The sequence below is a fragment of the Madurella fahalii genome (assembly GCF_045866475.1).
Source record: "Madurella fahalii IFM 68171 DNA, scaffold_1, whole genome shotgun sequence".
Taxonomy (NCBI): Eukaryota; Fungi; Ascomycota; class Sordariomycetes; order Sordariales; genus Madurella; species Madurella fahalii.
This window is the reverse complement of record NW_027263971.1, coordinates 6,274,810-6,298,702: the sequence shown is the minus strand read 5'-3', so window position 1 is coordinate 6,298,702 and position 23,893 is coordinate 6,274,810. Positions and strand designations below refer to the sequence as shown.

At 56.7% G+C, this 23,893-nt stretch overlaps 7 protein-coding genes across 7 annotated transcripts; 3 read left to right on the top strand and 4 right to left on the bottom strand.

Moving 5' to 3' along the window:
- Positions 1-244: 244 nt before the first annotated feature.
- Positions 245-976, top strand: MFIFM68171_01918 (Coenzyme Q-binding protein COQ10 START domain-containing protein (Fragment); the record flags this gene model as incomplete). The annotated part of the gene is made up of 2 exons (XM_071057340.1): positions 245-401; positions 504-976. The coding sequence occupies 2 exons, from the start codon at positions 245-247 to the stop codon at positions 974-976; spliced, it is 630 nt and encodes a 209-aa protein (XP_070913441.1).
- A 957-nt stretch (positions 977-1,933) lies between these two features.
- Positions 1,934-3,287, top strand: MFIFM68171_01917 (WSC domain-containing protein-like protein 6; the record flags this gene model as incomplete). The annotated part of the gene is made up of 2 exons (XM_071057339.1): positions 1,934-3,059; positions 3,166-3,287. The coding sequence occupies 2 exons, from the start codon at positions 1,934-1,936 to the stop codon at positions 3,285-3,287; spliced, it is 1,248 nt and encodes a 415-aa protein (XP_070913440.1).
- Positions 3,288-3,752: 465 nt separating this feature from the next.
- On the bottom strand, positions 3,753-4,217 carry MFIFM68171_01916 (Stress-response A/B barrel domain-containing protein; the record flags this gene model as incomplete). Its single annotated transcript, XM_071057338.1, has 3 exons — positions 3,753-3,960; positions 4,017-4,039; positions 4,101-4,217. 3 exons carry the CDS (start codon positions 4,215-4,217, stop codon positions 3,753-3,755), a joined length of 348 nt encoding a protein of 115 aa, XP_070913439.1.
- Positions 4,218-5,570: 1,353 nt separating this feature from the next.
- On the bottom strand, positions 5,571-9,877 carry MFIFM68171_01915 (Peroxide stress-activated histidine kinase mak1; the record flags this gene model as incomplete). The annotated part of the gene is made up of 3 exons (XM_071057337.1): positions 5,571-5,635; positions 5,761-9,180; positions 9,244-9,877. 3 exons carry the CDS (start codon positions 9,875-9,877, stop codon positions 5,571-5,573), a joined length of 4,119 nt encoding a protein of 1,372 aa, XP_070913438.1.
- Positions 9,878-12,721: 2,844 nt separating this feature from the next.
- On the top strand, positions 12,722-14,236 carry MFIFM68171_01914 (Aspartic peptidase domain-containing protein; the record flags this gene model as incomplete). Its single annotated transcript, XM_071057336.1, has 1 exon — positions 12,722-14,236. One exon carries the CDS (start codon positions 12,722-12,724, stop codon positions 14,234-14,236), a length of 1,515 nt encoding a protein of 504 aa, XP_070913437.1.
- A 411-nt stretch (positions 14,237-14,647) lies between these two features.
- On the bottom strand, positions 14,648-17,612 carry MFIFM68171_01913 (uncharacterized protein; the record flags this gene model as incomplete). Its single annotated transcript, XM_071057335.1, has 2 exons — positions 14,648-17,314; positions 17,394-17,612. The coding sequence occupies 2 exons, from the start codon at positions 17,610-17,612 to the stop codon at positions 14,648-14,650; spliced, it is 2,886 nt and encodes a 961-aa protein (XP_070913436.1).
- Positions 17,613-18,963: 1,351 nt separating this feature from the next.
- MFIFM68171_01912 (RNA binding protein) lies at positions 18,964-21,714 on the bottom strand (the record flags this gene model as incomplete). Its single annotated transcript, XM_071057334.1, has 6 exons — positions 18,964-20,771; positions 20,822-20,882; positions 20,931-21,139; positions 21,209-21,296; positions 21,356-21,385; positions 21,520-21,714. The coding sequence occupies 6 exons, from the start codon at positions 21,712-21,714 to the stop codon at positions 18,964-18,966; spliced, it is 2,391 nt and encodes a 796-aa protein (XP_070913435.1).
- Positions 21,715-23,893: the final 2,179 nt, after the last annotated feature.

The window sequence follows — 23,893 nt, the reverse complement described above, 5'->3', positions numbered from 1 at the left end:
TTGCGAGCCTGGGGCAGACAGAACTGGCATTTGCCCTATGAGGAGAGCTCTAGGGGTTAGGGTTAGATTCTGTAAAATGGACGCCGCCGCAACGTCGGGGTGATTGACCGTGCCCGTTCCTGTACCAAAGTCCGAAACTGGCCCTTCTCGTGAATCCTTACACGTTCTACAGCCAATTTTCCACAATCTTCTCGTAGCCCCGGTTCGACCAAAATCCTTAACAAAACTACACCCCGCCACGGCCATGACGACTCCATCTCCGTCTTCCGGGACCACTGCCATAGGCCGGCCGCTCCCGACTCCAACTTACGGACCAGGGGGTTCCTTTTCCGTCACCTGCTCGGCGCGGATTGCCGCCACCCCCAAGGCTTGTCTGGATGTGATGCTCGACGCGCCAGGGTGTACGTCTGTCTAGTTCCGTCAACCCCCATCCTCATTTTCCTCCCGTCATGACCCAGTCTTCTAACTATTAGCCGTCCCCCCCTTGTAAAAAAAATTAATAGACCCTACGTGGAACCGCTTCTGCAGGAAGTGCACCATTGACGCGCAGCCCTCCACCTCTGCCGAGCTGGCGCAGGATGAAGATAAGCTGCGCCTCGGCACGCAGTTCACCTTTGACGTCCACATGGACCCGTCCGCCCCGTCGGGAAACGGCAAGACCGGGCGGGCTGCCGCCCTCGAGGTTAGTGTGCTCGAGGCGATCAACGAGGATGATGGCCGCCGCAGGGGATGGCGTGTTGGGTGGAAGGGACGGAGTAGTCTGCTCATGCCGGCGTGGATGTTGCACAATGAGCGGATCCAGGAGTTTGTCGAGGCGGATGGTGGGAAGGCGACCGAGTATTACTGCTGGGAGACGTTTTACGGAGTCCTGGCGCCCGTGGTGAAGAAGGCGGCTGGGGCACAGGTGGTGAAGGGGTTCGAGGTGTGGGTGGAGGGATTGAAGGGGAAGGTTGAGGGTCGGGGGTTTGAGGGTTGAGGGTTGATAGGCTGCTGCTACTGGGAGGTGAGCGGGTAGGTGTGGACTATCAAAGACTTGGTCAAAAAAAAGCATTGTCTGGTTGGCTTTACCTACGCTCCTCCTAATCAGACTCTCTTGACTTACAACAGCTACCATTCAGTCAAAACTGGGCCAAATTGAACGCAGGCTTGATCAATTTGAAGGTATTTGACTGGCTTTCAATACATGGTATACTAGCACTATGCCTTGCGCACTGCAGAGAGGCGTCTAGGCACAGACTGGATCAATCTGTCTCTCAAGTCCTGGGGCACCTTATCCTAGACAGTCCTTCACGGCCGCTTCTACCTATACGATATCGCCCTCGTTTCTTCTTGAGCAAATATGCCCAGGGTAATCCCTACATAGGATTTCCTTCATTTCTTCCGGACATGCTCAATCGGGGGCCCTCTCCGGAACCCCCTGTTTCTGCCCACAACCCGGGACTGAACACACTATCCACGGCCAAGGGTAGTGTAACGGGAAACATGCGATTGAAGAGGCGTCGTTGAATATGGGTCCATCCTATAACCACAGCCGCTCCTTAGTCTGCGAATTGCCCCGCACCATAACCTCGTGTTAGCATCGAAATCCCTGGGATAATATGCACGCTGAGGTTACTTCCCAGTTCCCCGACCTCCGTATGACCTTACGCCAAGCTCAGACATGCAAGGGAGAAATGCATAGTTTTACCAATATGGGCTTACTATTGACAATAAGTTACGCTGAGAAAGCTGCTACGCTGAACCAACATGCAGCATGCGAATAGCAACCCCCCACGCCTACCGGTCAGCAAGGCCCCAGCCCGGATGGTGGTAGCGAATGCACGCACATGTCCAGCGCGCCGGGGACAATGGATGAGGTTAAATACCGTCTTCCGGCTGCAATACTGATGGCATTGCTCTTTGGGAACCAATTCCTCTGGCCCGCCATTCCACCATGACCCGAGCCACCATCTTGTTCAATATCCTCGCCCTCGGCGCACTCGCCCATGCGGGCCCGAGTCGACCATCGAAATGGAGGCCTCGCCAGCTTCCGCCGGACTTTGATCCGTCCACGCTTCCAACCTACAACGGGACAGGCCCAACAATGCTGCGCTTCGGGTGCCACCAGCTCTCAATCGACCGCATCGATCCGCTGGTGAACCCGGGCGCTATCCCGTCGCCGCACCAGCACCAGATCGTCGGCGGCGACGCCTTCGACGCCTCAATGCCCCTCTCCGACATCGCCGCCGAGTCGTCATGTACAACCTGCAGCTACAGCGACGACTTCTCAAACTACTGGACGGCGAACCTGTACTTCCGCGCGCGCAACGGCAGCTACCATCGGGTCCCGCAGATGGCGCCGGGCAACCAGCCGTTCTTCAACGACTCGTTCTCGGAGCAAATCAACGGCGGCATGTTGGTCTATTATGTCTCGCCGGGCCAGAACCAAGTCACGGCCTTCCCTCCCGGGTTCCGCATGTTTGTTGGTGATGCGGCGCTGCGCAGCGAGCCGGCCGGGCCGTGGAACCTGAGCACGCAGACCTGTTTCCGGTGCTACAACGCGCCGAACTTTGGCGGGGACCTGCTGCGGCCGTGCCTTGACCCCCGGGTCGATACGATGCACCTGCCGAACGGGCCGTGTTATGGGATCCGGTCCAACATTTTATTTCCGACGTGCTGGGACGGCGTGAACCTCGACAGTGCGGACCACAAGTCGCACGTGGCGTACCCGGTGGAGGGCCCGCATATTTTCGATGGGATTGGCACCGCCGAGACGTGCCCGCCGACCCATCCCGTCAAGATCCCCCAAGTCATGTTGGAGATTATCTGGGACACGACGCCGTTTAATGACCCCAACGACTGGCCTGTGGATGGATCCCAGCCGTTCGTACTGAGTACCGGGGACACGACGGGGTATTCCCAGCATGCGGATTATGTATTTGGCTGGAAAGACGATGCGCTCCAGGTTGGCATGGAGGCGGGCTGTGCTGGTGCAAACTGCCCGGGCATGGCAACGCAGACGGTGCAGCAGGCGGATCAGTGCTCGGTTCCGGAGTTGGTGGGGGAGAATTATAGCGGCTGTAAGTTTGCCTCTGGGTTTTTTTTTTTTTTTTTTTCTTTTTCTTTTTCTTTTTCTCTCTCTCTTCTGCTTCTTGACAACCGTAACTAACGACGCGTGACGCGCAGGGCTTGATACACTTCCTGGCGATCCGCCACAGCCTCCCGTCACTGTGACATCCTCTACCGCGCCTACCCCGTCACCATCAGGGAAGGGAAAGGCAAAGGGAAAGGGGGAAACTCGTAGGTGAGTTTCGGTACAGATACTCTCTAGGACATCTTTTGGTCACTTTAGCGCTTAGTGGCGGCCGCACCAAGCTTCACCGCCATTTTCATTGGACTCAACACGCATGGCATTTATCTCTACTATCAAGTATGAACGACTTTTGGGAAATGTGGTCCATCCTTTCCGCATTCTATTCAGCGTCACGTGGTTCAGGCCGCTTGTTCCCCCATTACAAGATGGAACCGTGAACGTCATATGCCTTCAATGAATTTGAGGATTGTGGGTTGTATGTTGGTTGTATCGACGCGTCTGACGAAGGCGGGCGCGTCGGGACTAAGTGGGTCGAACCGGACAATCCTTTTGTTGACAGGGGACTGTATTGGTCTTCTTCAGTTGTACGTATGTCATGTCAAAGAATGTTCAGTTGGTCCATGTTCTTGATTGTTTCTGGTGCAGTGGCTTGTAACTGCTTGGCAAACCCCTCTCGTCCTTAGCCCGCCATGCCAGGCTCCTCTTCGAGGTACACTACAAGCGGTGGCTCGCTCAGCCCAAGCCCAGCCGCCGTTTCCTTGAGAGCGGCGTGTGCAGGACACTCAGTATCGTAGAACTTCATGTCGTCGAGGTTGGAAAACGACGTTTGCGCGACGACTGTATACCCCTTTGAGCGCGTTCCATCCTTGACTTGACCGGCGCAGGCGCTGTTGTACGGTTGAGTGAGTGGATGATAGGGATGGAAGAGTATGGGTGGCAGTACTAGAGTATGTATGGTTTTCCGGCCTGGAGGCGCAGGAACTGGTTAGGACGAACTGAACTGCCAAACCGAACGGGTAAAGCACACCTTTGCCTGAACCCTCGTCAATACCCGGTATGCCTCGACCAGCTTCCGCTGGTTGCCCGGGTCCGGGACTTTGAACATGGTTGTGCGGTGCACGCGAGAAGCCTGACCGTTGTTCATCTTCTCAACTTGGTAGCTTGAATTGCTTTCTTTGTCCATCTTGTTGCTTTGGTGTTGGTTAATGGCTTCCTCCAAAAGCTGTTATGCGGACGAAAGACGCAGGCAGACCAAAAATAAAAGTAAAATCAAAGACGGTATAAGTCAACTCCGAGGTTAAACAGCATACATGTCCATGTACGAACTAACCTACTCTAAAAGTGTCCCTACATTGCATCCTAACGTAAAGCCGAGGCCTGCATCTCGTCTGACCTCCTCCCCCCGAGGCCAAGGGGGTGAGCCTCTCACTAGTATACATCCTGCGCTGTTGGGACACAAAATGCAGGTCATGATATCTGGACTCTCCGCATACACTCACGGGGTTGCCCAAAATAACCAGTCCAAAGGAGGCACCATTGCTCCCCTCAGAGGCTTTGTCTTCTCGACCTCCGAAGCCGATGAGTCAAGCAGACAGAATCGACAGCATCGAAGCAGAGAAAGTTGGGTTGTTGGATGTTACATTAGCAACATTGGGGGGGCTGAGTCCGTGGAAAACCCCATCCAGGTAATGCATTGGCATGCGACGGTGTAACTTGATATGCCCGATGGATGGGGGGGCCAGTACCTGCAAGCTGACGCGGCCAATGGGACATGACGACGTCTAATTACCTGGATTCCCACGTTTCAGCGTGTACGGTACAGCCGAGAACGTGCTCCGGCCGGGCATGTCCGGACTTTGCTTTGGAGATGTACGCCGCAAGTCGGTCGATCTGAGGTGCGACATGAAAATGTGTGGGCCATGAAATGCCATCTTATTGCTAGCAAAGCAAGTCTCAAAACCGAGGTTCGAGTAGCTTCTTATTTACGTACATAGGCCAACTCGGAGCTAAGATAGGTAAATGCCATGCTATGCATTCCATCCACCCAACCCGTCTAAGAACCAGCGATGCTTTCATTTATCAGGAGTGTGAGCCGACCAAGGCCGCACCAGGAAAAAAAGGGAAGAAGAAAAGGGGGAAAAAAAAGGGTATCCATATCGATCCACGCACACTATGCACCACGAACCCACCTAAACCACCACTCACCACCAAGTCAATTCATCCCCCATCAGTTCCATTTCCATCTCCATCCCCCGCGCCGCCGCCGCCGCCGCCTGCCACGCTCTCCATAACCAACCTCATCCTCTCCAGTAACTCGGGCATCCGATACGGCTTAACAAGCACATCATCACAGCCCGCCTCTTTCGCCTCCAGTATCTGCTCCATCCTCGCATTAGCACTGACTGCGATGATAGGGATCCTCCCTCCCGAGATCTTGCCCGCGCGTTCAAGTTCCCTGATGTTACGCGTGCACGTCAGCCCGTCTTGGATGGGCATTTCAATGTCCATTAGAATCATCGATAATGGAAACGGAGGGTGCTCTTGCTGCTGCTGCTGCTGCTGCTGTTGTTGTTGTTGTTGTTGTTGTTGTGGTGGTGGTGGTGGTGGTGGTGGTGGTGGTGGTGGTGGTGGTGGTGGTTGGTCCGCACCGGCAGCTGGACAAGGGGAGGCAATGCCCACTGACTCACCCCCATCCTCCTCTTTCTCGAAGCATACAGGCTGCACATATCGATCGGTTCTCTGCAGCTTCTCCAGACACTCAACTCCATGATTCGCCACGTCGACCGTAAACCCCATATTAATCAGCCCACGCCTCGTGATCTGCTGATTGATCAGATTGTCCTCCACGACCAACACCCCCTTAATCTTTGGAGCTGATGCCGCCGTCGGCGACACGCTTATCTCGCTGCTGATGGGAGTGTCTCCCCTAGTTACCACGGCGGAGCCAAGCCCCGAACTGCTGCTCGCGGCACTGATGGCCTCGTTCAATGGGCCGCTGCTCGAATCGCGCTTGGTCGCCCCCTTGTGCCCTCCATCCGCACCCGGTGTCGTCGCCCGCAAGCCCAACAGCGTCTCCCCGGCGGCCGCCGCGTGCGCCTCGGCCTCGCGCAATGCGGCGTCACTCGGCACATACGCCTCAATGTAAAAGGCAAAGGTGCTGCCGACCCCCGGTTGACTGGCCACACCAATGGCGCCATTTTGCAGCTCGGTCAAGCGGCGGCTAATGAAGAGACCCAGGCCGGAGCCCCCGTATTTGACGTGCGTGCGGCTCGACGCCTGTACAAACCGTTGAAACAGGCTCTTCTTTTCTTCGTCCGTCAGCCCCTGTCCCGTATCCTTGACCTCAAACATGAGGAACACCGGTTTGTCACGGTTGGGGTGGGCCGGCTGGTCGTAGTCATAGCTCTCGGCGGATCGTGGGATGAACTGCACTTTACTCGTTGCCTCGGTGGGGCGCGTGAGGCTCGCATTGATGCCTACCGAGACGTTCCGCGTCGGGCCGCTATTGGTGAACTTGAGCGCGTTCGTGAGGAGGTTGATGAGCACCTGCTTCAGCCGCGAGGGATCAAAGTCGAGGTACTTGATGCCGAGCTCACGGTAAGCTGGGTCGACGACCATGCTCAGGTTGATGTCAACCCGCCGGGCTTCTACCTCGAACATCTTGAGCGCCTCGCGGACCATTTGGATGGGGTCTACAGTGATGGGCGTGATGGCCAGTAAATTCGAGTCCAGCTTCGACATGGTCAGGATGTCGTCCACGATTCGCTTCTGATGCTGTGCGCAGCTGACAATGGTTTCGGCATTCTCGATGCCGCTCTCGACGAGCCCACGCACTTCCGAACGCCAGTCATCGTCCGGATTCGCCGACGGTGCGCTGCCTCCCAGGTCCTTGCCAGATACGTTGGCCCCGTCCCCGTAGACCCCGTGACCGAGGAGCTGCTGGACGCGCGTGAGAGTCGCCGTGATGGCATCGGCACAGTGGATGATGGCGCTCAAGGGGTTGCGCATTTCGTGAGACGTCATGTCGATAAAGTTTTCGTGTTGTCGCTTGGACTCGATCGCTTCTTCCTTGCGCGCCTTTTCCCAATCCAATTGCCACTTTTGCAACGACACGTCGCTCAGACAGCCCGTGAAGCTCTGTATGACGCCGTCGGCGGTCCGGACCGGCATCATGGTGGCCTGAACCCAGCGGGGCAGGACGACGGTGTGGCCGGAACCGTCGTCGGCCGTCCACGTTGTGTTGAGCCTGAATTCGACGGTCTGCACCTTGTCCTCGCGCACCATTTTCTCGAGCTTGTCCGTGATCAGCGGAATGTCGTCTTTTCGAACACAAGTGTGCCATGGTCTGATGTCGACCTCGGCCGGGTCAACCTTTTGCAGCCCACACATTTCAAAGAAGACGGTGTTGGCTCGGAGCAGCCGTCCGTCGAGGTCCATATCGTACAGTCCAACCGTGGCGTATTCGGCCATGCGCTTGAGGTTCTCGGCCTGCTGCGCGCGGCGCACCGCCTCTTCGGCCGCCCGTTTGTGCGCAGTCACGTCGGTTAGGCACGTCAGCACGCGAAGGACGCTCCCATCCGCGGCGCACTCGGCCCTAGCCGTCGCCAGCACATAGCGTTCCTCCAAACCACCAACCGAGACTAAATCTAGCCCCGCCTTCTCGAAACTCGGTGAGTTGCGGGTCAAGGATGGAGAGCCGTCTGGGCTAGCCCGGCTCTTGACGCGGAACTCAAACTGGACATTGCGCTCCGCGTTCATGTTGAGCGTCTCGTATGCGGCCGCGATATGCGGCCGGTCCTCTTCCTTGGCGCACGACAGAAAGCTCTGTTTTGTGATGGGGCCGGTTCCCGGGAAGCCCGTGATCTTGTACCACGCATCATTGGCGTACGTGAGGTTGCCCTCCGGGTCGCCGAAGCACATCCCGACAGGAACGAACTCGGCGACGGCTTCAAACATCTGGATCGACTCATTCGCCTCCTTGGTCTGCACTGCCAGCTTCTCCTGTAGCATGGCCTGGTCATAGGCGGCTTGCTCCGCCGCGTTCCGGCCCCTTCGGGCCTCCTCCTCAAGCAGCACGATGGAAGCAAGCGACGTTGCCATCTTTTGGCTCAGCAAAGAGATGTACTGCCGGTAGTCGTTGTCATAGGGGCGCCTGGGGTTGAGACCGAGGAGGAGGAGCCCCATCACACCTTCCTCCTTGGTGGGCCGTATCGGGCAGATGACCGCAGCTCGACAAGGGTCTCCTTCAAAGCCCCTCCATTGCAACCCTTCGAGGAGCGTCTGTGGCAAGGTCCCGTCGCTCGTCTGTATCAGCAAGGGATGTTGGGCTCCCATCGCCTCCCTGAATAGTAAAGACAGCGGCTCGTCGCTGGTCCGCAAGTTGAGCGACTCGGGGGCGATTGGATGGTTCTCTGGAACGCCCAATGATCCGGCAAGGCGGCATATCTGGGCGGGGCCGTGAGGGGGGGCCGTGGCCATAGCATCCGGGTCATCCTCGACGGTGTAGAGAATCGCCAATGGGATATCGTAGCGTGGCTCGACGGCCGCAAGCTGCTGAATGGCTTTCTCCCAGTAACTCTCGACATCCCTTGCCGTGACCAGGATCTCACCTAGGTCGATGAGCATCTTCATGCGGCGCTCCCAAAGCCGCAAGCTCGTCGTCTCGGCGACGGGATGCATGAAGCCGACGCACTCGTTGTTCTCGACGATCGGGATGATGGACCATTTCAGATACGTCTCTTCCAGCCAGGGCGAGCCGCCGTCGACCTCAGGCTCGTTCTCGACGAAGAACCTCCATTCGTCCTCGACGCTGCCCATCTGATTGGGAGAAATGCTGCCCATTGTATCCTTCAGACGCTGGCCGGCTTCGCTCCATGCCTCCTGGACGGGCATGCCAAGCATTGCCGGGTGTTTGGCGCCACAGAGCTTACTGAAGGCCTCGTTGTAAATAGTGGTGTAAGAAGGGCCCCAATACACGGCAATCGGACGACTGTCTACGAGGATCTGCTGAACCGTCTCCTCCAGCCTCGGGGACCAGGTTCGCATGGAGCCGAGCGGTGTTGCCTCCCAGTCGACACTATTAATTACATCCAGGAATGGGCGCAGCTCTTTTGCCACGAGGTTAGCGCCCAACCCCGACAGTGCCGATCGGAAACGAAGCAGCCACCTACCTGGCTTGATGTCTGGCAATATCCACCCGGGATCTGACACAGAGCGGCCTATGGACTCTAGAGACTGGACGGCGTCTGCCCGGGACGGAGGCCTTTCCCGGAGGTTTATCGGCAGGGTGGCCGGGAAGGACTTGATGCGGCGGTCAGATACCGGAGAAGGCGGAGCGGGGCTCGAGAGTTCCGCGGCAACGCTTGTCATGTCGCTATCGATGGGGATTATGCGCCGCGGGGGCGAGACGCTGCTGCTGCGAGGCTCGGCAACATCGAGCCGTACCTTGCGCGGCAGTTCCGACGAAGGGCTCTGCTCGTTCGCGCCGACAACCACCATCTGCTCGTGGACTACCGATCGGGTCCAATAGACATTCGAATACGAGAAGGACGAGCAAGCAGTCCGGCCGCCCGTCGCCGGAGCCTCGGGGCTAGCCGCTGACGCGATGCCTGTAATCCATTCCCACAAGGTGGCCGAGTCGTCCCCCTTCGCCGTAATCAGGTCTAGGAGGGCCGGATAGCCGGCGAAGGCTTGGTTTGTGTAGACAACGGTGGGTGGGTGCGGGGCTAGGGCGACGATGAAGGAGGGCCGCGGATCGGCCTCGAGCAGATCAATGATGCTGGTGTCGACGATCGAGGGATGCATGTTTGTGATCAGCTCCCGCTCGAGGCGAGGAGATGCACGAATTGGCGGCCGGAAGGACGGATTGAAGGCACGCAAAACATTCTTTTCTTCTTCTTCTTCTTCTCCTCCCTTCTCCTTGCTGTTTGGACCTGGGGTCGAGACGTGGGAGGGGGCCGAGAGGGAAGTGCGGCAGTTGTTGTTGACCGGCGGCGTGCCGCGGATGTGCGGACTCGGCAGGCCGCGGTTTGGGCTCGGCTTTTGGCAGGATGCTGGGCGTTTCCGTCCAGACTCCCCTGCGTTGGTCGGTCTTGTGGCTTCAGTCGGGAACGGGCGAGTCGTCGGGCGACATTGATCGGTAGAGCGAAAGCCGGTGGTCGGCCGCCCCTCCTTCGACTTGTGTCCGGTATTTTGCAGCAACCCTTAGCCGAATGTGGGTTGGTGGGACTTGGCGAAGGCCAGTCTCGGATCCAGCCGTCAGAACTCTCAACCTCAGCTCCCAGAAGAACGTGGGTCTGCCGTGCTGGCTACCACACCAAAAACAAATAGAAAAAAGAGCCGTGGTGATGCGATGAACAGATAGTTAGATTATTTGGCCCATCCACCGTATCGTACGGAGGAAAAGCGGGATCCGGATGCGCCTCCTGCGTGGACATGTCTCCCTACTTCCGCTCCGGTTCTCTTGCGGGCACTCGGTACTGCAACTATGGCATCCATCGAATCGGCTATCGCTGAGGATGTCGGTGGCAGTGCCGCTGCGGTCTCATCAATCCAACTCTCACTCGTTCAACGCTGCAGAGGTGTGCACACATAAACTCTCATTTATACGGCTTAGAGGGCTGCCTTTGGTCTGCATTTATCTGACAGCTCCTGCAACTCATCGGGCGGGGCTTGATATCACAGCCAGGGTTCAGGGCACCCTGTCACCTGTGTAACGGAGGCTCGCCGAACTGTCAGCCAGAACGACCGAGTCCCGGCTCGGTGTCCCGGTGCCACCGCATTGCTAACGGCATATCGTTGTCGTGCATGACGGCAAACGGATCCACGACCTCTTGGAGGTTTAGGCACCTGGAAGCGTCCTGGTACTTGATATATCAGCGCTCGCCAGCAGCCCAGCCAGACCTACACGCAACCCCTTCTCGACTTCGACGTCTAGCCCGGATAATACCCCTCACCACATTACGAGTGTCGGACACTTCACTCTCAAACTTTGGTTTGCGGGTGTGGGGCAGGCAGAGGGAAAATCGGTGCGGAGCGGGGTCCGCGTCGGCAGCACCCGCCCGGAGATTCCAGCGCTTGCATATCCTAACGACACAGAATGCGGAAGACAGATAGTTGACGCCGACTTTTCGAGCACACCAATGGTTTGTTGCCGGCTGTCCATGAGCGGATTGCTGACGAATCCCTGGTGGCCGAGGCTCCAGCCAAGCTGCTGGGCACTTGGCAGGCTTGGGGCAACACGGCGGGAAGGCAAAAAGAAAGGCCGAAGCACGAGAGGGGATGCGTGCGATGCGCAGTGCGCAGAGGGGCCCGCACTGGTGGGAATGGGGATTTGGGGGTAGGAGGCGGGAAGTCCACGGCGCGTCGAAGGGACAGGGCATTCATAGTTTTGCATTATATACAACTACGCTGTAGAAGCCGCTGAGCAGGAAGTTGCTGCTTTCCCATGGGCCCGTCACCCTTTTCCGCATCGCATCCCTGACATCCTCATCCGAGTTAGCCGGGTGACGTCAAGGGTTTCAAAGTTGCCAATTTCCGAGCGGTCGACGAACCAGACGGAATCCACGAAATCTCAAACGGAGTACTAGTGTAGTGTATCTGTCCTGCCTAAGGTAGCGTGCCCATACATTAGCACTGCACCTTGCTGGCCCAGCCGCCAGCCGCATCGGAGCTCTGGAACGGGCGAATAACTATAAGTTTTATTTGAGTGCAAGTGGTTTGACGCAGCAAAGCTAAGGTACCAGCCTGCTGTGCCCCTGGGTGCGGTACCATGATGGACAGGGCTAGCTTCGCTCGCGCTCGCGCTCGCTGGCCTCGTCTCCACCGAATTTTCTCCCTTCGCAAAGCAATCGAGTGATGGTGCGGACACGACTCTCACATCCCCCCCAAAGGACATATCCGGCATGCCCAGCCAATTCCCAAGACCCCAGGGAGCCGCCTGGACTTGGCATTATGCTCTCTTTGGCATCTCGAGCAGGGCCAAGCCAGCACAAGGGCAGTTTGCATCACTCACGCGGGGTCGGCCTTGGATGGCCGACACTCACAAAATGGCGGAGACCTAAATTTCGCCCAGAGCTTCAACCACTCTCCAACAGCGCTGATCTGTCTGGGCGCCAAGCCGTGCTGGAGCCGGATTGCCCTTTTGTTCGCCATGCCCAGACTTCGTCCAAGACTCGGACGCCGCTCCAGCCAGAACGCCAAGGGCGCAGAGGAAGGGATGTTAAAATGCCAACCGGAACCCAGTCCGAGGGGACTGGTCGGTTTCTGCTCGTGATGTCTGTTGCGCTTCTTAAAACATTGCATGCGCCCTCGTCTCGGCCCCGCGTTGAGGCACCCCTTTTCTTATTTGTTGATGTCGCGGGCAGAGGGTTGGTCTACAGGTTGCCAGCTCCCCCCGCCGTCCGTCTACAAGACGTGAACAGCATCCTTAAACCGAATTACTAGCATTGGGCCAACTTCTCTCGTGCGCGCATCCTAGGCGGCTCGCGACATGCCATGAAACACCCCGTTACCACTCTTCTTTTTTTGTTGTCCGGTACGCCGCCCGGATCCGACTGCCGCCTAGGCCCGAGCCCCCCGCCGCCCGGACGGCCGGGCTGAAAGACTTTGGCCGCGGGACGATAATCAGGGGTCTCTGACGACATCGAGATGAAGCTCGGTTGCGCCGCATTGCTGGCTCTGGCTTCCGGGGCGTCATCACAAAATGTCGTCCAGTTCAACGTCACCAAGGGCCTCCCGGGCATCCACGTGGGCGCCGTACCCTCGTTGTCTCGGAGGGCGACATATTCCGAGCAGCTTATCAACCACATTGCGGGGGGCGGCTACTTTGCACAGGTGAAGGTGGGCACGCCGGGGCAGACCGTTACGATGTTGCTGGACACGGGGAGCAGCGACGCTTGGGTGCTGAGCCACGAGGCAGACCTCTGTACGGACCGGGACCTGCAGGACCTCTACGGGATGACGTGCGCCGACACATACGACCCTTCCAAGAGCTCGACCACCAAAATGGTCAAGCCGAATGGCTTCAAGATCGTCTATCTTGACGGCGGCACTGCGTCGGGAGACTATATAACCGACGACTTCAGCATTGGCGGGACGACGCTCAAGTCGTTGCAGATGGCCTACGTCACCAAGGCAGTCAGGGGCACCGGAATCCTGGGCTTGGGCTTCAGTGCCAGCGAGCGGGCCGCCACGAAGTACCCCAACATCATGGACGAGCTAGCCAACCAGGGCAAAATCGGCTGCAAGGCCTACTCCCTCTACCTCAACGACCGGCGCACCGACACCGGTACCATCCTCTTCGGGGGCATCGACACGGACAAGTTCATCGGCCGGCTCGAGATCCTCCCGCTCTACAAGCCCCCGGACAGCGGGGCCAATTACTCTTCCTTCGAGGTGAACTTCACCTCCGTCGCCCTCACCCACACCAACGGGACCACTGTCACCATCCCGACCTCCCTCCTCGACCATCCGGCCCCGGCCGTCCTCGACTCGGGCACGACCCTCTCGTACCTCCCGGACAAGATGGCCACGCAGATCTACTCCTTGGTCGGCGCCGTCTTCGACCCAGACCTGCGCATGGCCCTCATCGACTGCGCCTACCTCACCGCGGACCCCGCCCTCCGCTTCACCTTCTCCTTCTCCCCGACCGCGCAGATCTCGGTGCCCGTCTGGGAAATGGTCCTCGACATCCTCTCGCCCGCCACCACGCCCTTCCTCGACGCCCACTTCCCCTCGTCCCGCCCCTGCGTCTTCGGCATCCAGAGCACCGCCATCTTCCAGGACACGGGCACCGTCAAGTCCTCGGCCGGCCTCAACTTCACCCTGCTCGGCGACACCTTCCTCCGCAGCGCCTACGTCGTCTACGACCTGACCCACTACGAGATCGGCATGGCCCAGGCCAACCTCAACAGCACCACCGAGACCATCCTGGAGCTATCGTCGACGGCGGTCAGCCTGCCGAGCGCGACGGGCGTGGCCGCCCAGCAGACGACGTTTACGCCGACCAGTCGGAGAACCGTGTCGATCCCTTCGGCCTCGGGATCCGAGAATGCGGCTACGGGGAGGAATGCGAGTGGGAAGGTGGCCATGAAGGAGGTAATGGCGGTCATGGCACTGACGGGGCTTTTTACCCTCTTAGGAGGGGCGTTGATCGCCTTGTGACAAGGCAACGTTCCATCTTATCTGGATGGACAGCAACCGCATGCATGCGGAAACATGCGAACGGAACCAACCAGTTCTCGGCAAAAATAATTTAGCTGTAATGAAAAACCACGAGCAAAATTCTAGACCAAATCTGGTCACTGGTCACTGATCTCTGGTCTGTAACCTTTGTCCCAGATGCTGAGTGCAGAGACTCAAATGCGGTTGCATACTCACATCAACCATTCCTACTTCTCCAGCGACCATGGATCGACCCTGAGCGACATCTTTGATTCAGTCTACCACTACCTGCCAAATGTCCGCTACGCAATGGCCATAACATGGACCCATCACTCGTCAGGGATGGTGGCCCAGAAATAGGACATGTGTCATATCGATGCTCTTGGAGGTGGACACCTTTACTACTACAGATCAGTTCCGCCCAGACCACGGGATCCTGCCGCGAGTAAAGAAATCATCTCCGCTCGCAAGATAACATCCGCCCAGAGAACCAGAACAATCAGCCAGCCCGTTGGATACGGCCGTCTCTCCATCAGCGGTAGCCTGGCCTTCCTTTCCCTTATTTTCAGAGAGCAGTTTGCCGGCCTTTTCTCCGGCTCCACGCGTGCAGGAAGGCGTTGAGTCGCTCATCGTCATAAACTCCATCTTGATGTCGGGAGAGTTTACACGGGAGTGGCCAGTGATGCCTTGCCGGACGCCACTGGGCCTAATCGACACTTCATCTTTTCCCATGTGGATTCCAGCAGTCTTATTAGCTCTTTCTCCAGTCCCTAAGACAGAGCACAAGGTGTGTCCCGTGGTAATTGCATCGCCAGTGGGAGAGATCGGCGCGAGAATAGCCCCGCAAGACGCTTCCCCCGCGCGCTCTCTCAGGAGAGTTTCCACGGTTCTGACAAGGACTTGAGTTATGTTGGCGACATCGGCTTGGGGGTTGCCAATCAAGAGCCTACTCAAGTACCCGCTGAGCATATCGGCCAGCTCGTTTTGCTGATATGAAGAAACGGCGGCCGGTTGATTAGAATTCTCCTGATCCTCTCGAACATCGCGAGTAGCATCTTGGACCACAAGCGCCGCTCGCTTCTCGGCATGACTGGACGCCTCTTTGCGTTCTCCAAGAACGCTCTCAGTTGCCCAGTGGGCGGCAGGCTGGACTTGCTCTCTTGTCCGGCCGGTATTGGACGTGGTCGAATTGGCGGCCTCCTCCCAAGGACCAGAACCATTCGTTACAGGAATGCATTGGCTGTCGCTCCCAATCATGACCTGCTCAGCACCGCAGCGCGCCGTCCTAATGTTATGCATGGCGGCAATTCTGCGGAACTTCTTATCGCTCGTAAGATTGGTATCAGCGGCGTCTAGGCCGGCCTGCCGGGGATCTCTGGTCTCGCTAAACTGAGAAATCACGCACTTGGCTACCGGTGTCACCTTGATATTTCCGTGGCTGCCTTGCTCAGTGCTCTTAGCTGGTCTCTGCACATTCTGGATGGTAGGTGATAGAGCTGCTCTACCAAAATTGGCGGGGAACAGTGCCGCCAAAACTGGATCCTTGCTAACGAGCGAGCCGACGTTGTCGGCCAATCCGTTCGTGGCAGACATCCTGGAGACTGTAGATGAAACTGCTGTAGCCTCGCCTTCACCTTCGTCCATACCAAGGGCGGCAATCCACCTCAAGCCCGCATGCTTGACAGCCTGGTTCTCCAGCAGCAGGATGCGCTGCGTGTCGCGAATCTTTGTGACAAGTTGGGCTACATCTCGCAGGACGAACACCTTGATGTCTTCTCGAGAGTCATGCTCGGAAAACTTGGAAGCAATGGCAGCCGAAAGCCAGCGGGCTGCTCTCTGGAACCGCACCGCCTTGTACTCATGAGGCTTCTCGCTGGGAAAAACCGCAGCCTGGTCAAAGAGGTTGTGAATTTCCCCAAAAGCAACCTGGAGTCTGGCGTAATACTTGTCATCCACACCGTCAATCTTGTCGTTCCAGTAGCGACATTTGAGCCCGTCGGGCATCGGGAGATCCAATGCCCTGGCAAGAGACTGGGCGAGAACCATCGAGGACGCCCGAAACTCGATGGCGTCAAAGACACGCTTAAACATGTCTTCTTGAGGTTCCTGAATCTCCGAAAAGCTTTTCAGCAGGCTATAGGTGATGCCATTGACGTATCGGTTCCAGTCGCCGGGACAAGTTTCGAGTTCGATCGCCGAAAGATATCTCAAATGGAAAGCCTGAGATGCTTTGGAGCCGCCAAATGCATGCCCAACAAACTCGAATCGATCAGCTTCAACAACGGGAGGAAGGTTGTGCCACTTTTCAACCCAGTACTCCAGAGCACGGCCGTGCCTGGGAGCATAGCTCCTCCAGGAGTCGGTGAACCTGGAGGGGTTCCTGGCAGCATCTTGGTGAAGGATGAGACCGTGATCTCGAGCGAGAACTGAAATTCTCTGTTCAAGTGACTCGTGGATCAGTCGCTGGAACTTGTGAAGGAGGCTAGTCTGCAGCTCCGTTGGCCCAACTGGCATGAGGTTATCATATTGGGCCTTGCGGCGCTGCGCATCGGTCAATAGAGGCGTGTTCCGCTGGGTGAAGTATCGCATGAAGTAGTTGGCAAAGGCGCCGCCGCAAGACTTTGCAATGATGCGCATCATATTGTCCGAAGAGGAGCAAGCATTCAGGCCCAGCAAAGCCGGGCGGCACAGCCATCCTCCGGTAAAAGGCGAAGGGGTCACCAGCGTGACGGGGAGCTGCAAGTCACTGACAGCGGTGCTGATTGTCTTGCAGATGGTCTCGGGGGTCAGGTAAGTCTTGCCCTCACCCGAACTGCTAAAGTCAACGCAGATATCCTGGTCCGGCGTAACAGGTGCAAAGACCAGGATGACAAGAGAACTGTCTCTGGCTTTCGCGGATTGGGCCTTCTCGGCAACGTGCTTCAGGAAAGAAGCCACAAATCTGCTACTGTTGGCTGGTATCTCATTGACGTGACCGCCGTCATCTCCAAAGATCTTATGGACCGCATCATCGTTGCTCACTTTGAGGCCGTCGATGTGGTCCAGGAACTTGGAAATGTCGAGAGAGCTGAGCCAAGTCTGGATCGGGTACGGTTAGTACCAACTCTCAGTTGGAAGTCCGTCAAGCGCGTCTTACCTGATGAGCTTTCGAACCAACTCCGTGGAACAGCGTCTTCCAGCTCAGAAAGTCGGCGACCATCCAGCCGTACTTGTTCTGGTCTGCATTCTCGGTTGAAACCGCGCAGACCCCCAATATCTCTGCATCTTCCGGGAAATCAGGTGGGCCGTGGATAACTACAGATGCCTCGGACATGGCGGCCTGGAGCATTTGAAACTCCTTGATGGAGCCATCGCGGAGTGGGGGAGCGACCAACATGGCCGCTCTACTTATAGTCAGCCACGGAAACTTAGAGTCACGAAACCATCCACAAGATGAGGTTCACAAACTTCAGTTTTCACTTTGCTCCGCTGCAAGCCAGTGCAGCCTGTAATCCTTGCTTGCGCAATGTTCTGGGACGAGAGTTGCGAGGCGGTGGAGGAGGAAAGAGGGCAGGGGAGAGGAAGAAGAGGGGGAGCTGTACAGAAATACACGGGCAGGCAGGTGCAGCGGAGCAGGAAACCGAAAGAATACAAAGTGGGAAAATAAAAGACCTGCCCCTGTTTACATCACAAAGGAAAAGCGACGGGAAGGAGCCGCAAGGGTCGGGAAGCTGTGAGGAAGGTGGTCCTCCTTGACCTGAGTGAGGCACTGGGCACCTCAATTGCAGCTGGCGTAGTTCTCCGTGATGCATTTGCAATTCTCCTGCCACGGAGTCAATATCTTAGGCGCAAGAGAAACGATGGTAGTCACTGGGAAAGTCAACGTTGTGCGTGCTACTACTAGGTAAATCACAGGGAAGGGATAGTTCACCAAAGGGTAAAAGGGTGCAGTTGGCCGAAAAAATTCAGCTTCCGGTCTACCACAGCCCTGTCTCCTTCAAAGTGTTCTATCCACCTCTGGCAATAGTGCAAGCAAACAGCCACGCATGACAAGAGTCATCCACTTTAGCGACTTCCCAAGTGTATGTAGTCATAAGGGCGGTAGAGTAGCGTCGTAATCAATGAGGCGCCCGGGGACTCCGGGTTAGAGATCTTACGACAACGACAACAAACAAGAGATAAACGTGGGATGAGCATCCCTGGGTTCCTATACGGATCTATAGCCTCACTTCTTTAACAGTCAGCGTGACTCACCAACCTGGATCCGCTCAATTGTCACAACAAAAACGGTAAACAACTCTGGTAGGCTTGTGCCCAACCAGCGATGCACCTGCAAAGAGACAACATGCCAATCAACAGACACCGGGGCCAGTATCCAACTCTGTAGCAAATAGGTGCTGAGCAGCATGGGCAACCTGTCCACGCCGGCAAGCAGTGTCGAATGCAAAAACTGCCGCGGCTCATCAGAAATAATCCACAAGTCATCTGCAACCCATGTACCGCTCAACTTCCTCTTAACTGGACCAGGCATGGCCGGAATGCAACTAATTCATTAGGCCTTTTGGCCGCTGTTGGGGGTATCATACTCATACTAAAGTGTCTGTCATATCCACCCGCGCATGGATCCGGTCAAACAGGGAAATGCTAGCCCCGGCATGGTACATGCTCACACAAAAAAAAAAAAAAAAAAAAAAAATAGACACTCAAAGGGAGGGGGGAAGGGGTGGGGGGGACTAAACGAACATCCGTCATTCCATCTTCTCGAACCTCTCCCTTGCCCTCTCCTTTGTCTTCTCCACAAACCCAGTGAACCCACCCCTCGTATTCCTCGCCGCCTCCTCGCCCGCATCCCCCAACTTGCCACCCTCAGCACCCAGACCTACACCAGGGACATACACCTCAGCCGCGATCGCCTCCGTCCGGCCGGCGCCCTCCGCGCCCAACCCCCCACCAGCCGTCCAACCCATCTTGGCAAGCATGCCTGCACCCTTGGAAGACTTGGCCTTCTTCGCTGCCGGGTTGTCCTCGGGCTCTGCGGTGCCGGCACCAGTAGATGGTTCCTTACGCTTCTCCGGTACGGTGACAGCAACACCGGCGGCGGCGGGGTTCGCAGAAGGCTGCTTCGGCTGACGGAATGCGTGCCTCCTCTCCTGCGCGCGATCCCGGTACTGTGATGCAGCCGGCTTGATCACCCCCTTCCGCTGCATCTCCCAAGCCTTCTTGAACTCGGGGTCAGGCTCCAGGATATACATCTTTTTGCCCATCGCCTTGAACTCTTCCACGGCGCGCTGACGGTTCGCAGGATCAGCAAGCATGCGCTTGTGCAACTCACTCTGCTGCTCGTGCAGCCAGATCACTTTGACCTCCTTGAATTTGCGTTTGCAGAGGACGCAGCGCAGCGCGTCGTAGTCAGCGTAAGATTTGTAGACGGGCAGGGCCTCTGACTTGAGCCGCGGGGTGCGGCGCACAACGGCGCGCGGCTCCTTGCGCAGAGCGGCGAGCGCCGCGGCGGCTTTCTCCTTCACTTCGGCGTCCTTGTAGAGGTTATGGGCGCGGCCCTCATGCTCGATTAGAAGGTCGCCCCGTGTCTGCGGCCAGCCGCGCTCTTTGATGGTCGCCTCGGTAGGCGTCTCCCAGCCGCAGACAAGGCATGTCATCTTCTCCCAGTCGGCATACGAGAGGTACTGATCGCCCCATTGGGCAGCGACCGGGCCGTCTGGCTGAGAAGCCTCGGTCTCGTGGGGAGTGCCGGCGGCAGCAACGTCGAGCGGTTCGGGTCGTTCAACGACGGGCTGCACGTCCGTATCTGCCGTTGGCTTAGCTCCGTGCAGCTGTGCTGACGCTTTTGCCCACAGTTGCATCTGCGGCATCATGGCAATCTTGCTGCCAACCACGGGTTCCTTGTCTTTCTTGACCTTTTTTGAAGGCCTTGCCCCGGTCTTGCTTGCATCATCGGAGCTTGCCGGCTTGTCGGGACTCGGGGTGGCAGAGATAGGGTCGACCGCAACGACGTGAACGCTTGGATAAGCGCGGTCATCCCAGTACCTGATACGCACAGCAGGGTTGTAGATGGGCGTGAAGGAGAATTCTGGATTCTCGGTTGAAGCGGCGTCCAAGGCAGGGACAAAAACACCTGTGTGAATGAAACCAACCGCGACAGGTTTAGACGCGATGGTGAATTTAGGAAACGCCCGAAATTTTGCCACGGCAGCCTTTGCATCCTCGACAGTTGCGAACTCGGCAAAACCATACCTCCAAGAGTCGTTGGTCCTACGGTCGCGCATCAGGAATACACGTCGCAGCGAGCCGGGTTTCGCTCCGAGACCAACGGTGCTGTTTGTCGGTGCTGTAGACTTGAGTTTGTTTGTGGTGGTTGGGACATCCTTTGCGGGCTCCCGATTCTCGATGAATAGCTTCATAATTCCTTTGGCGAGAACTTCCTCGGTGACGGACCCTTCGAGGTCCCGAACGACAACATACTGGGACGGGGTCTGTTGGGGACACTCGTCCGTCTCACCGGTCAAGAGCGGACCTGAAGCGCCATGGCCGTCGTCGTCTGGTCGGGTTAGCGACATGACCAGTACAAGAAATGCGATTGTCACTCACCAGGTCGTTCAGCTTTACACTTGAAACACACGGCTCGGTGAGGGTAGTTGACCACGCCACACTTGACTCGTCAGTAGGCGAATTCGGTACCAAAGATTTAACTACTTACCTTGATGCAGTCCCAGCCATCGTCGTCCCTACGTGGTCTCGACGGTCCCACTTCGTCGCGATCCGTTGGGGAGCTGACGCCCACGGTGATTGGTTCAGAGTCCATGCCGCGCGAGTGTTCTAGACGGAAAGAGATATCAGGGTAATATCGGTCCAGAAAATACCCTGCGTCTGATCGACGATGAAACTCAACAACTGCGATGCGGCGACCTAAGCAGGAATGAGCAGCGCGTTAAGATGGGAGGGATGGTGAGACGGAAAATGTGGAGGGTTACGCACCGTTATGGTCGTAGCGGAGTCGAGCGATTCTCACCTGGTCGGTCGAGAAATGGCGGTCTCTGGTGACATAGTCCAGGCCGTAGAGGATCTGAAAAGCGAGACATAGGTCAGCGCCAGGCCACGGAAGAGGTCCACGAGGCCACCTACATCGCGTTCTGTCGCATCTTCGGGGAGGCCCTCTAGAATGACGGCCCTCCCTGAGCCACTTGGGCGTCGGTCAACAGGATGTTTGTGACGGTGGCTGCTAGCGTCCCGATAACCAGCCATGTAGTTCCGCGCTTGGCTAGGATCGGAAGGAGAAGGCTGCTCACGGCGGCCTCTGCTGTGAGGTTCAATGTGGGTGGCTTCACGACCGAGCGACGCTGTCTCAGAAAATCCATCAGGGCCATCAGGAATACCCAAGTTGTCGCGACCGTCACGCCCTTGACGACCCCAAGAAGCCACAGCATGATGTGGACGATTTTCAGGTACAGCATCAGTCCCATAGCCTGGGCCAGAGGTAGCATGGCGTGACTCAGAACGTCCTGGAGCATAACCTCCATCGTTGCGATAGTAACTATCCCTCGGCATGCGACCGTCGTCTTGCCCGTCGTCGTCGTAGTTCAAGTCTCTAGGAGGATCGGGGGAATCTTTTTGCAGACAGAGGCAAAACATCCAAGTTAGCCATTTTCAGCTCGATTGAAAATCGCAAAGCACTCAGAGAGAGCCATGGCCTAGGCTAATCATGTGAGCTTGTACCCTTCCTCGACCGGCGATAATCGCCGTCTCTGTCGTCGGAGCGGCGCGGAGGAGGACTGCGATAACCGCGCTCGCGATCGAGGTAGCCTCGGTCATCGCGAGACGAGGCGCGCTGCCCTGTCTGATACATGGCGGTAAATTACGCCAAGGAAAAAACAAAAGGAAGGGAATCGATGCGATCGTCGTATATGCCATTGAACAGCAGAAGCCAAACAAACGAGAGTTAAGCTCACTCGGTGGGAATCCTGTAGTTGCCGAAGAATTGCCGCTTATCGTGGCCATCGCCACAGTGCGGTAGGGGACAGATAACGGTGGTGATGAGTGGGAGCGAGGATATCACGCTCATTCGGAGTAAAGGCTAGTTCAGACGTCAACTCTGGTGGACGAGTCACGCCAAGAAAGCCTTGTCACGAAGATTATTCTCATTTAGATAAGAGGAAGAGGAGCGCCAGGGAGATTTCATGTCTCGCCGTGCTCGCCTGCTTAGTTGCCAGACCCACGCACATCACCCGTCAGTTCTGACCATTCTCACACACGCTCGCATCTTTCACCACCACCATTTCGGTAGCCCCGCCCATCATCCCCTCTCCTCCAGCAAGCCCGGTATTATGGTTTGCTGAGGTCTGAAATCTAAGTATTCTCAGAACTGGCAACTACTGAACTGCGTCTAAGAGACACTGTGCAACCCCCTATAACCCCTCCTCCGCAGTTCTTCACCCCCTTATTCCCCCAGAGCCCCTGGCCGAGAGGCAAGGCCAAATCATTGTTTACCCTGTCAACATACCATCAATACGCTGGAGTCTTCACAATGGGCTCCCAAGACCAAGACTCCCTCGAAACCTTCCTCCAGCAGGAAGGTTGCTATGTCGCACTCACCACCTCCCCACTCAATCTCCAATCTATTACCGACCGCGTTAGAAGCCCCAAAGCAGGCGCCATAGTTTTATTTGCCGGTTTGTCCTACCCATCTGCCTTTTCCTTTCCCAGCCACATTAACCTTCCACCTAGGCACAACCCGTGACAACTTTGCCGGCCAGGCAGTCAAACAACTCGAATACACCGCCTACCAACCCCTGGCCCTGCGCACCATGATGGAGATTGCGTCTTCCTTGCGGGAAAAGCACGACCTCAAGGGGATAGCAATGGTCCATCGGCTCGGCGTCGTACCGATAGGCGAAGAAAGTATCCTGATTGCGGTATCGACGGCACATCGCCAGGCTGCGTGGCGGGCAGGGGAGGAGGCCCTGGAGCAGTGCAAGGAGCGTGTTGAAGTGTGGAAGAAGGAGGAGTTCGAGGATGGGGGAGGAGTGTGGAGGGCGAATAGGGATGGGAAGAGGGGGTTGAGGGAAGTGAATTGATGAGTGATTCCGATGAATGAGCTGATGAATGGAATGATTGTGAGAGTATGAATAATCAAGAGGTTGGTTGATCTGACGGAAAGTTTCACGGACTTAATTTTCACGTAGAGTACGGCATCCTATCATCCGCCTCACTCAACACACGCCTGCTTTCCCAGTCTCCCACTCTTGTTCTCACTCCTTCGTCCCCTTAAATCATTTATACAAACAAAGTCTGATGTCACTGCTCCATACCTCCGTAAAAGGAGTCATAGAGGAGTAGCTAAACATAGGCTTGTTCAGACCCGACCTCGACTATGATAATTTCGACCTTTGAAACGAGTAGCAGGCAGGGTAAGATATAACGGGTAGGTTCTTGCATTGCTCTTCATGGAAATAAGAGCAGGCAAATAGGCATCTACAACTTCATCTTACCTTGACCCACCTCTCAACTCGCAGCAATCTTACGATCTCTCTAACAGACCCATCATGACAGTAACACAGGAGACTCCTATAACTTGCCTTCACTCAAAGGTGTGCTAGCTGTAATTTTCCTCAGGCATCCCAAATCTTCTTTCATCATCAATATCCATCTCCCGTTCGCCTGACA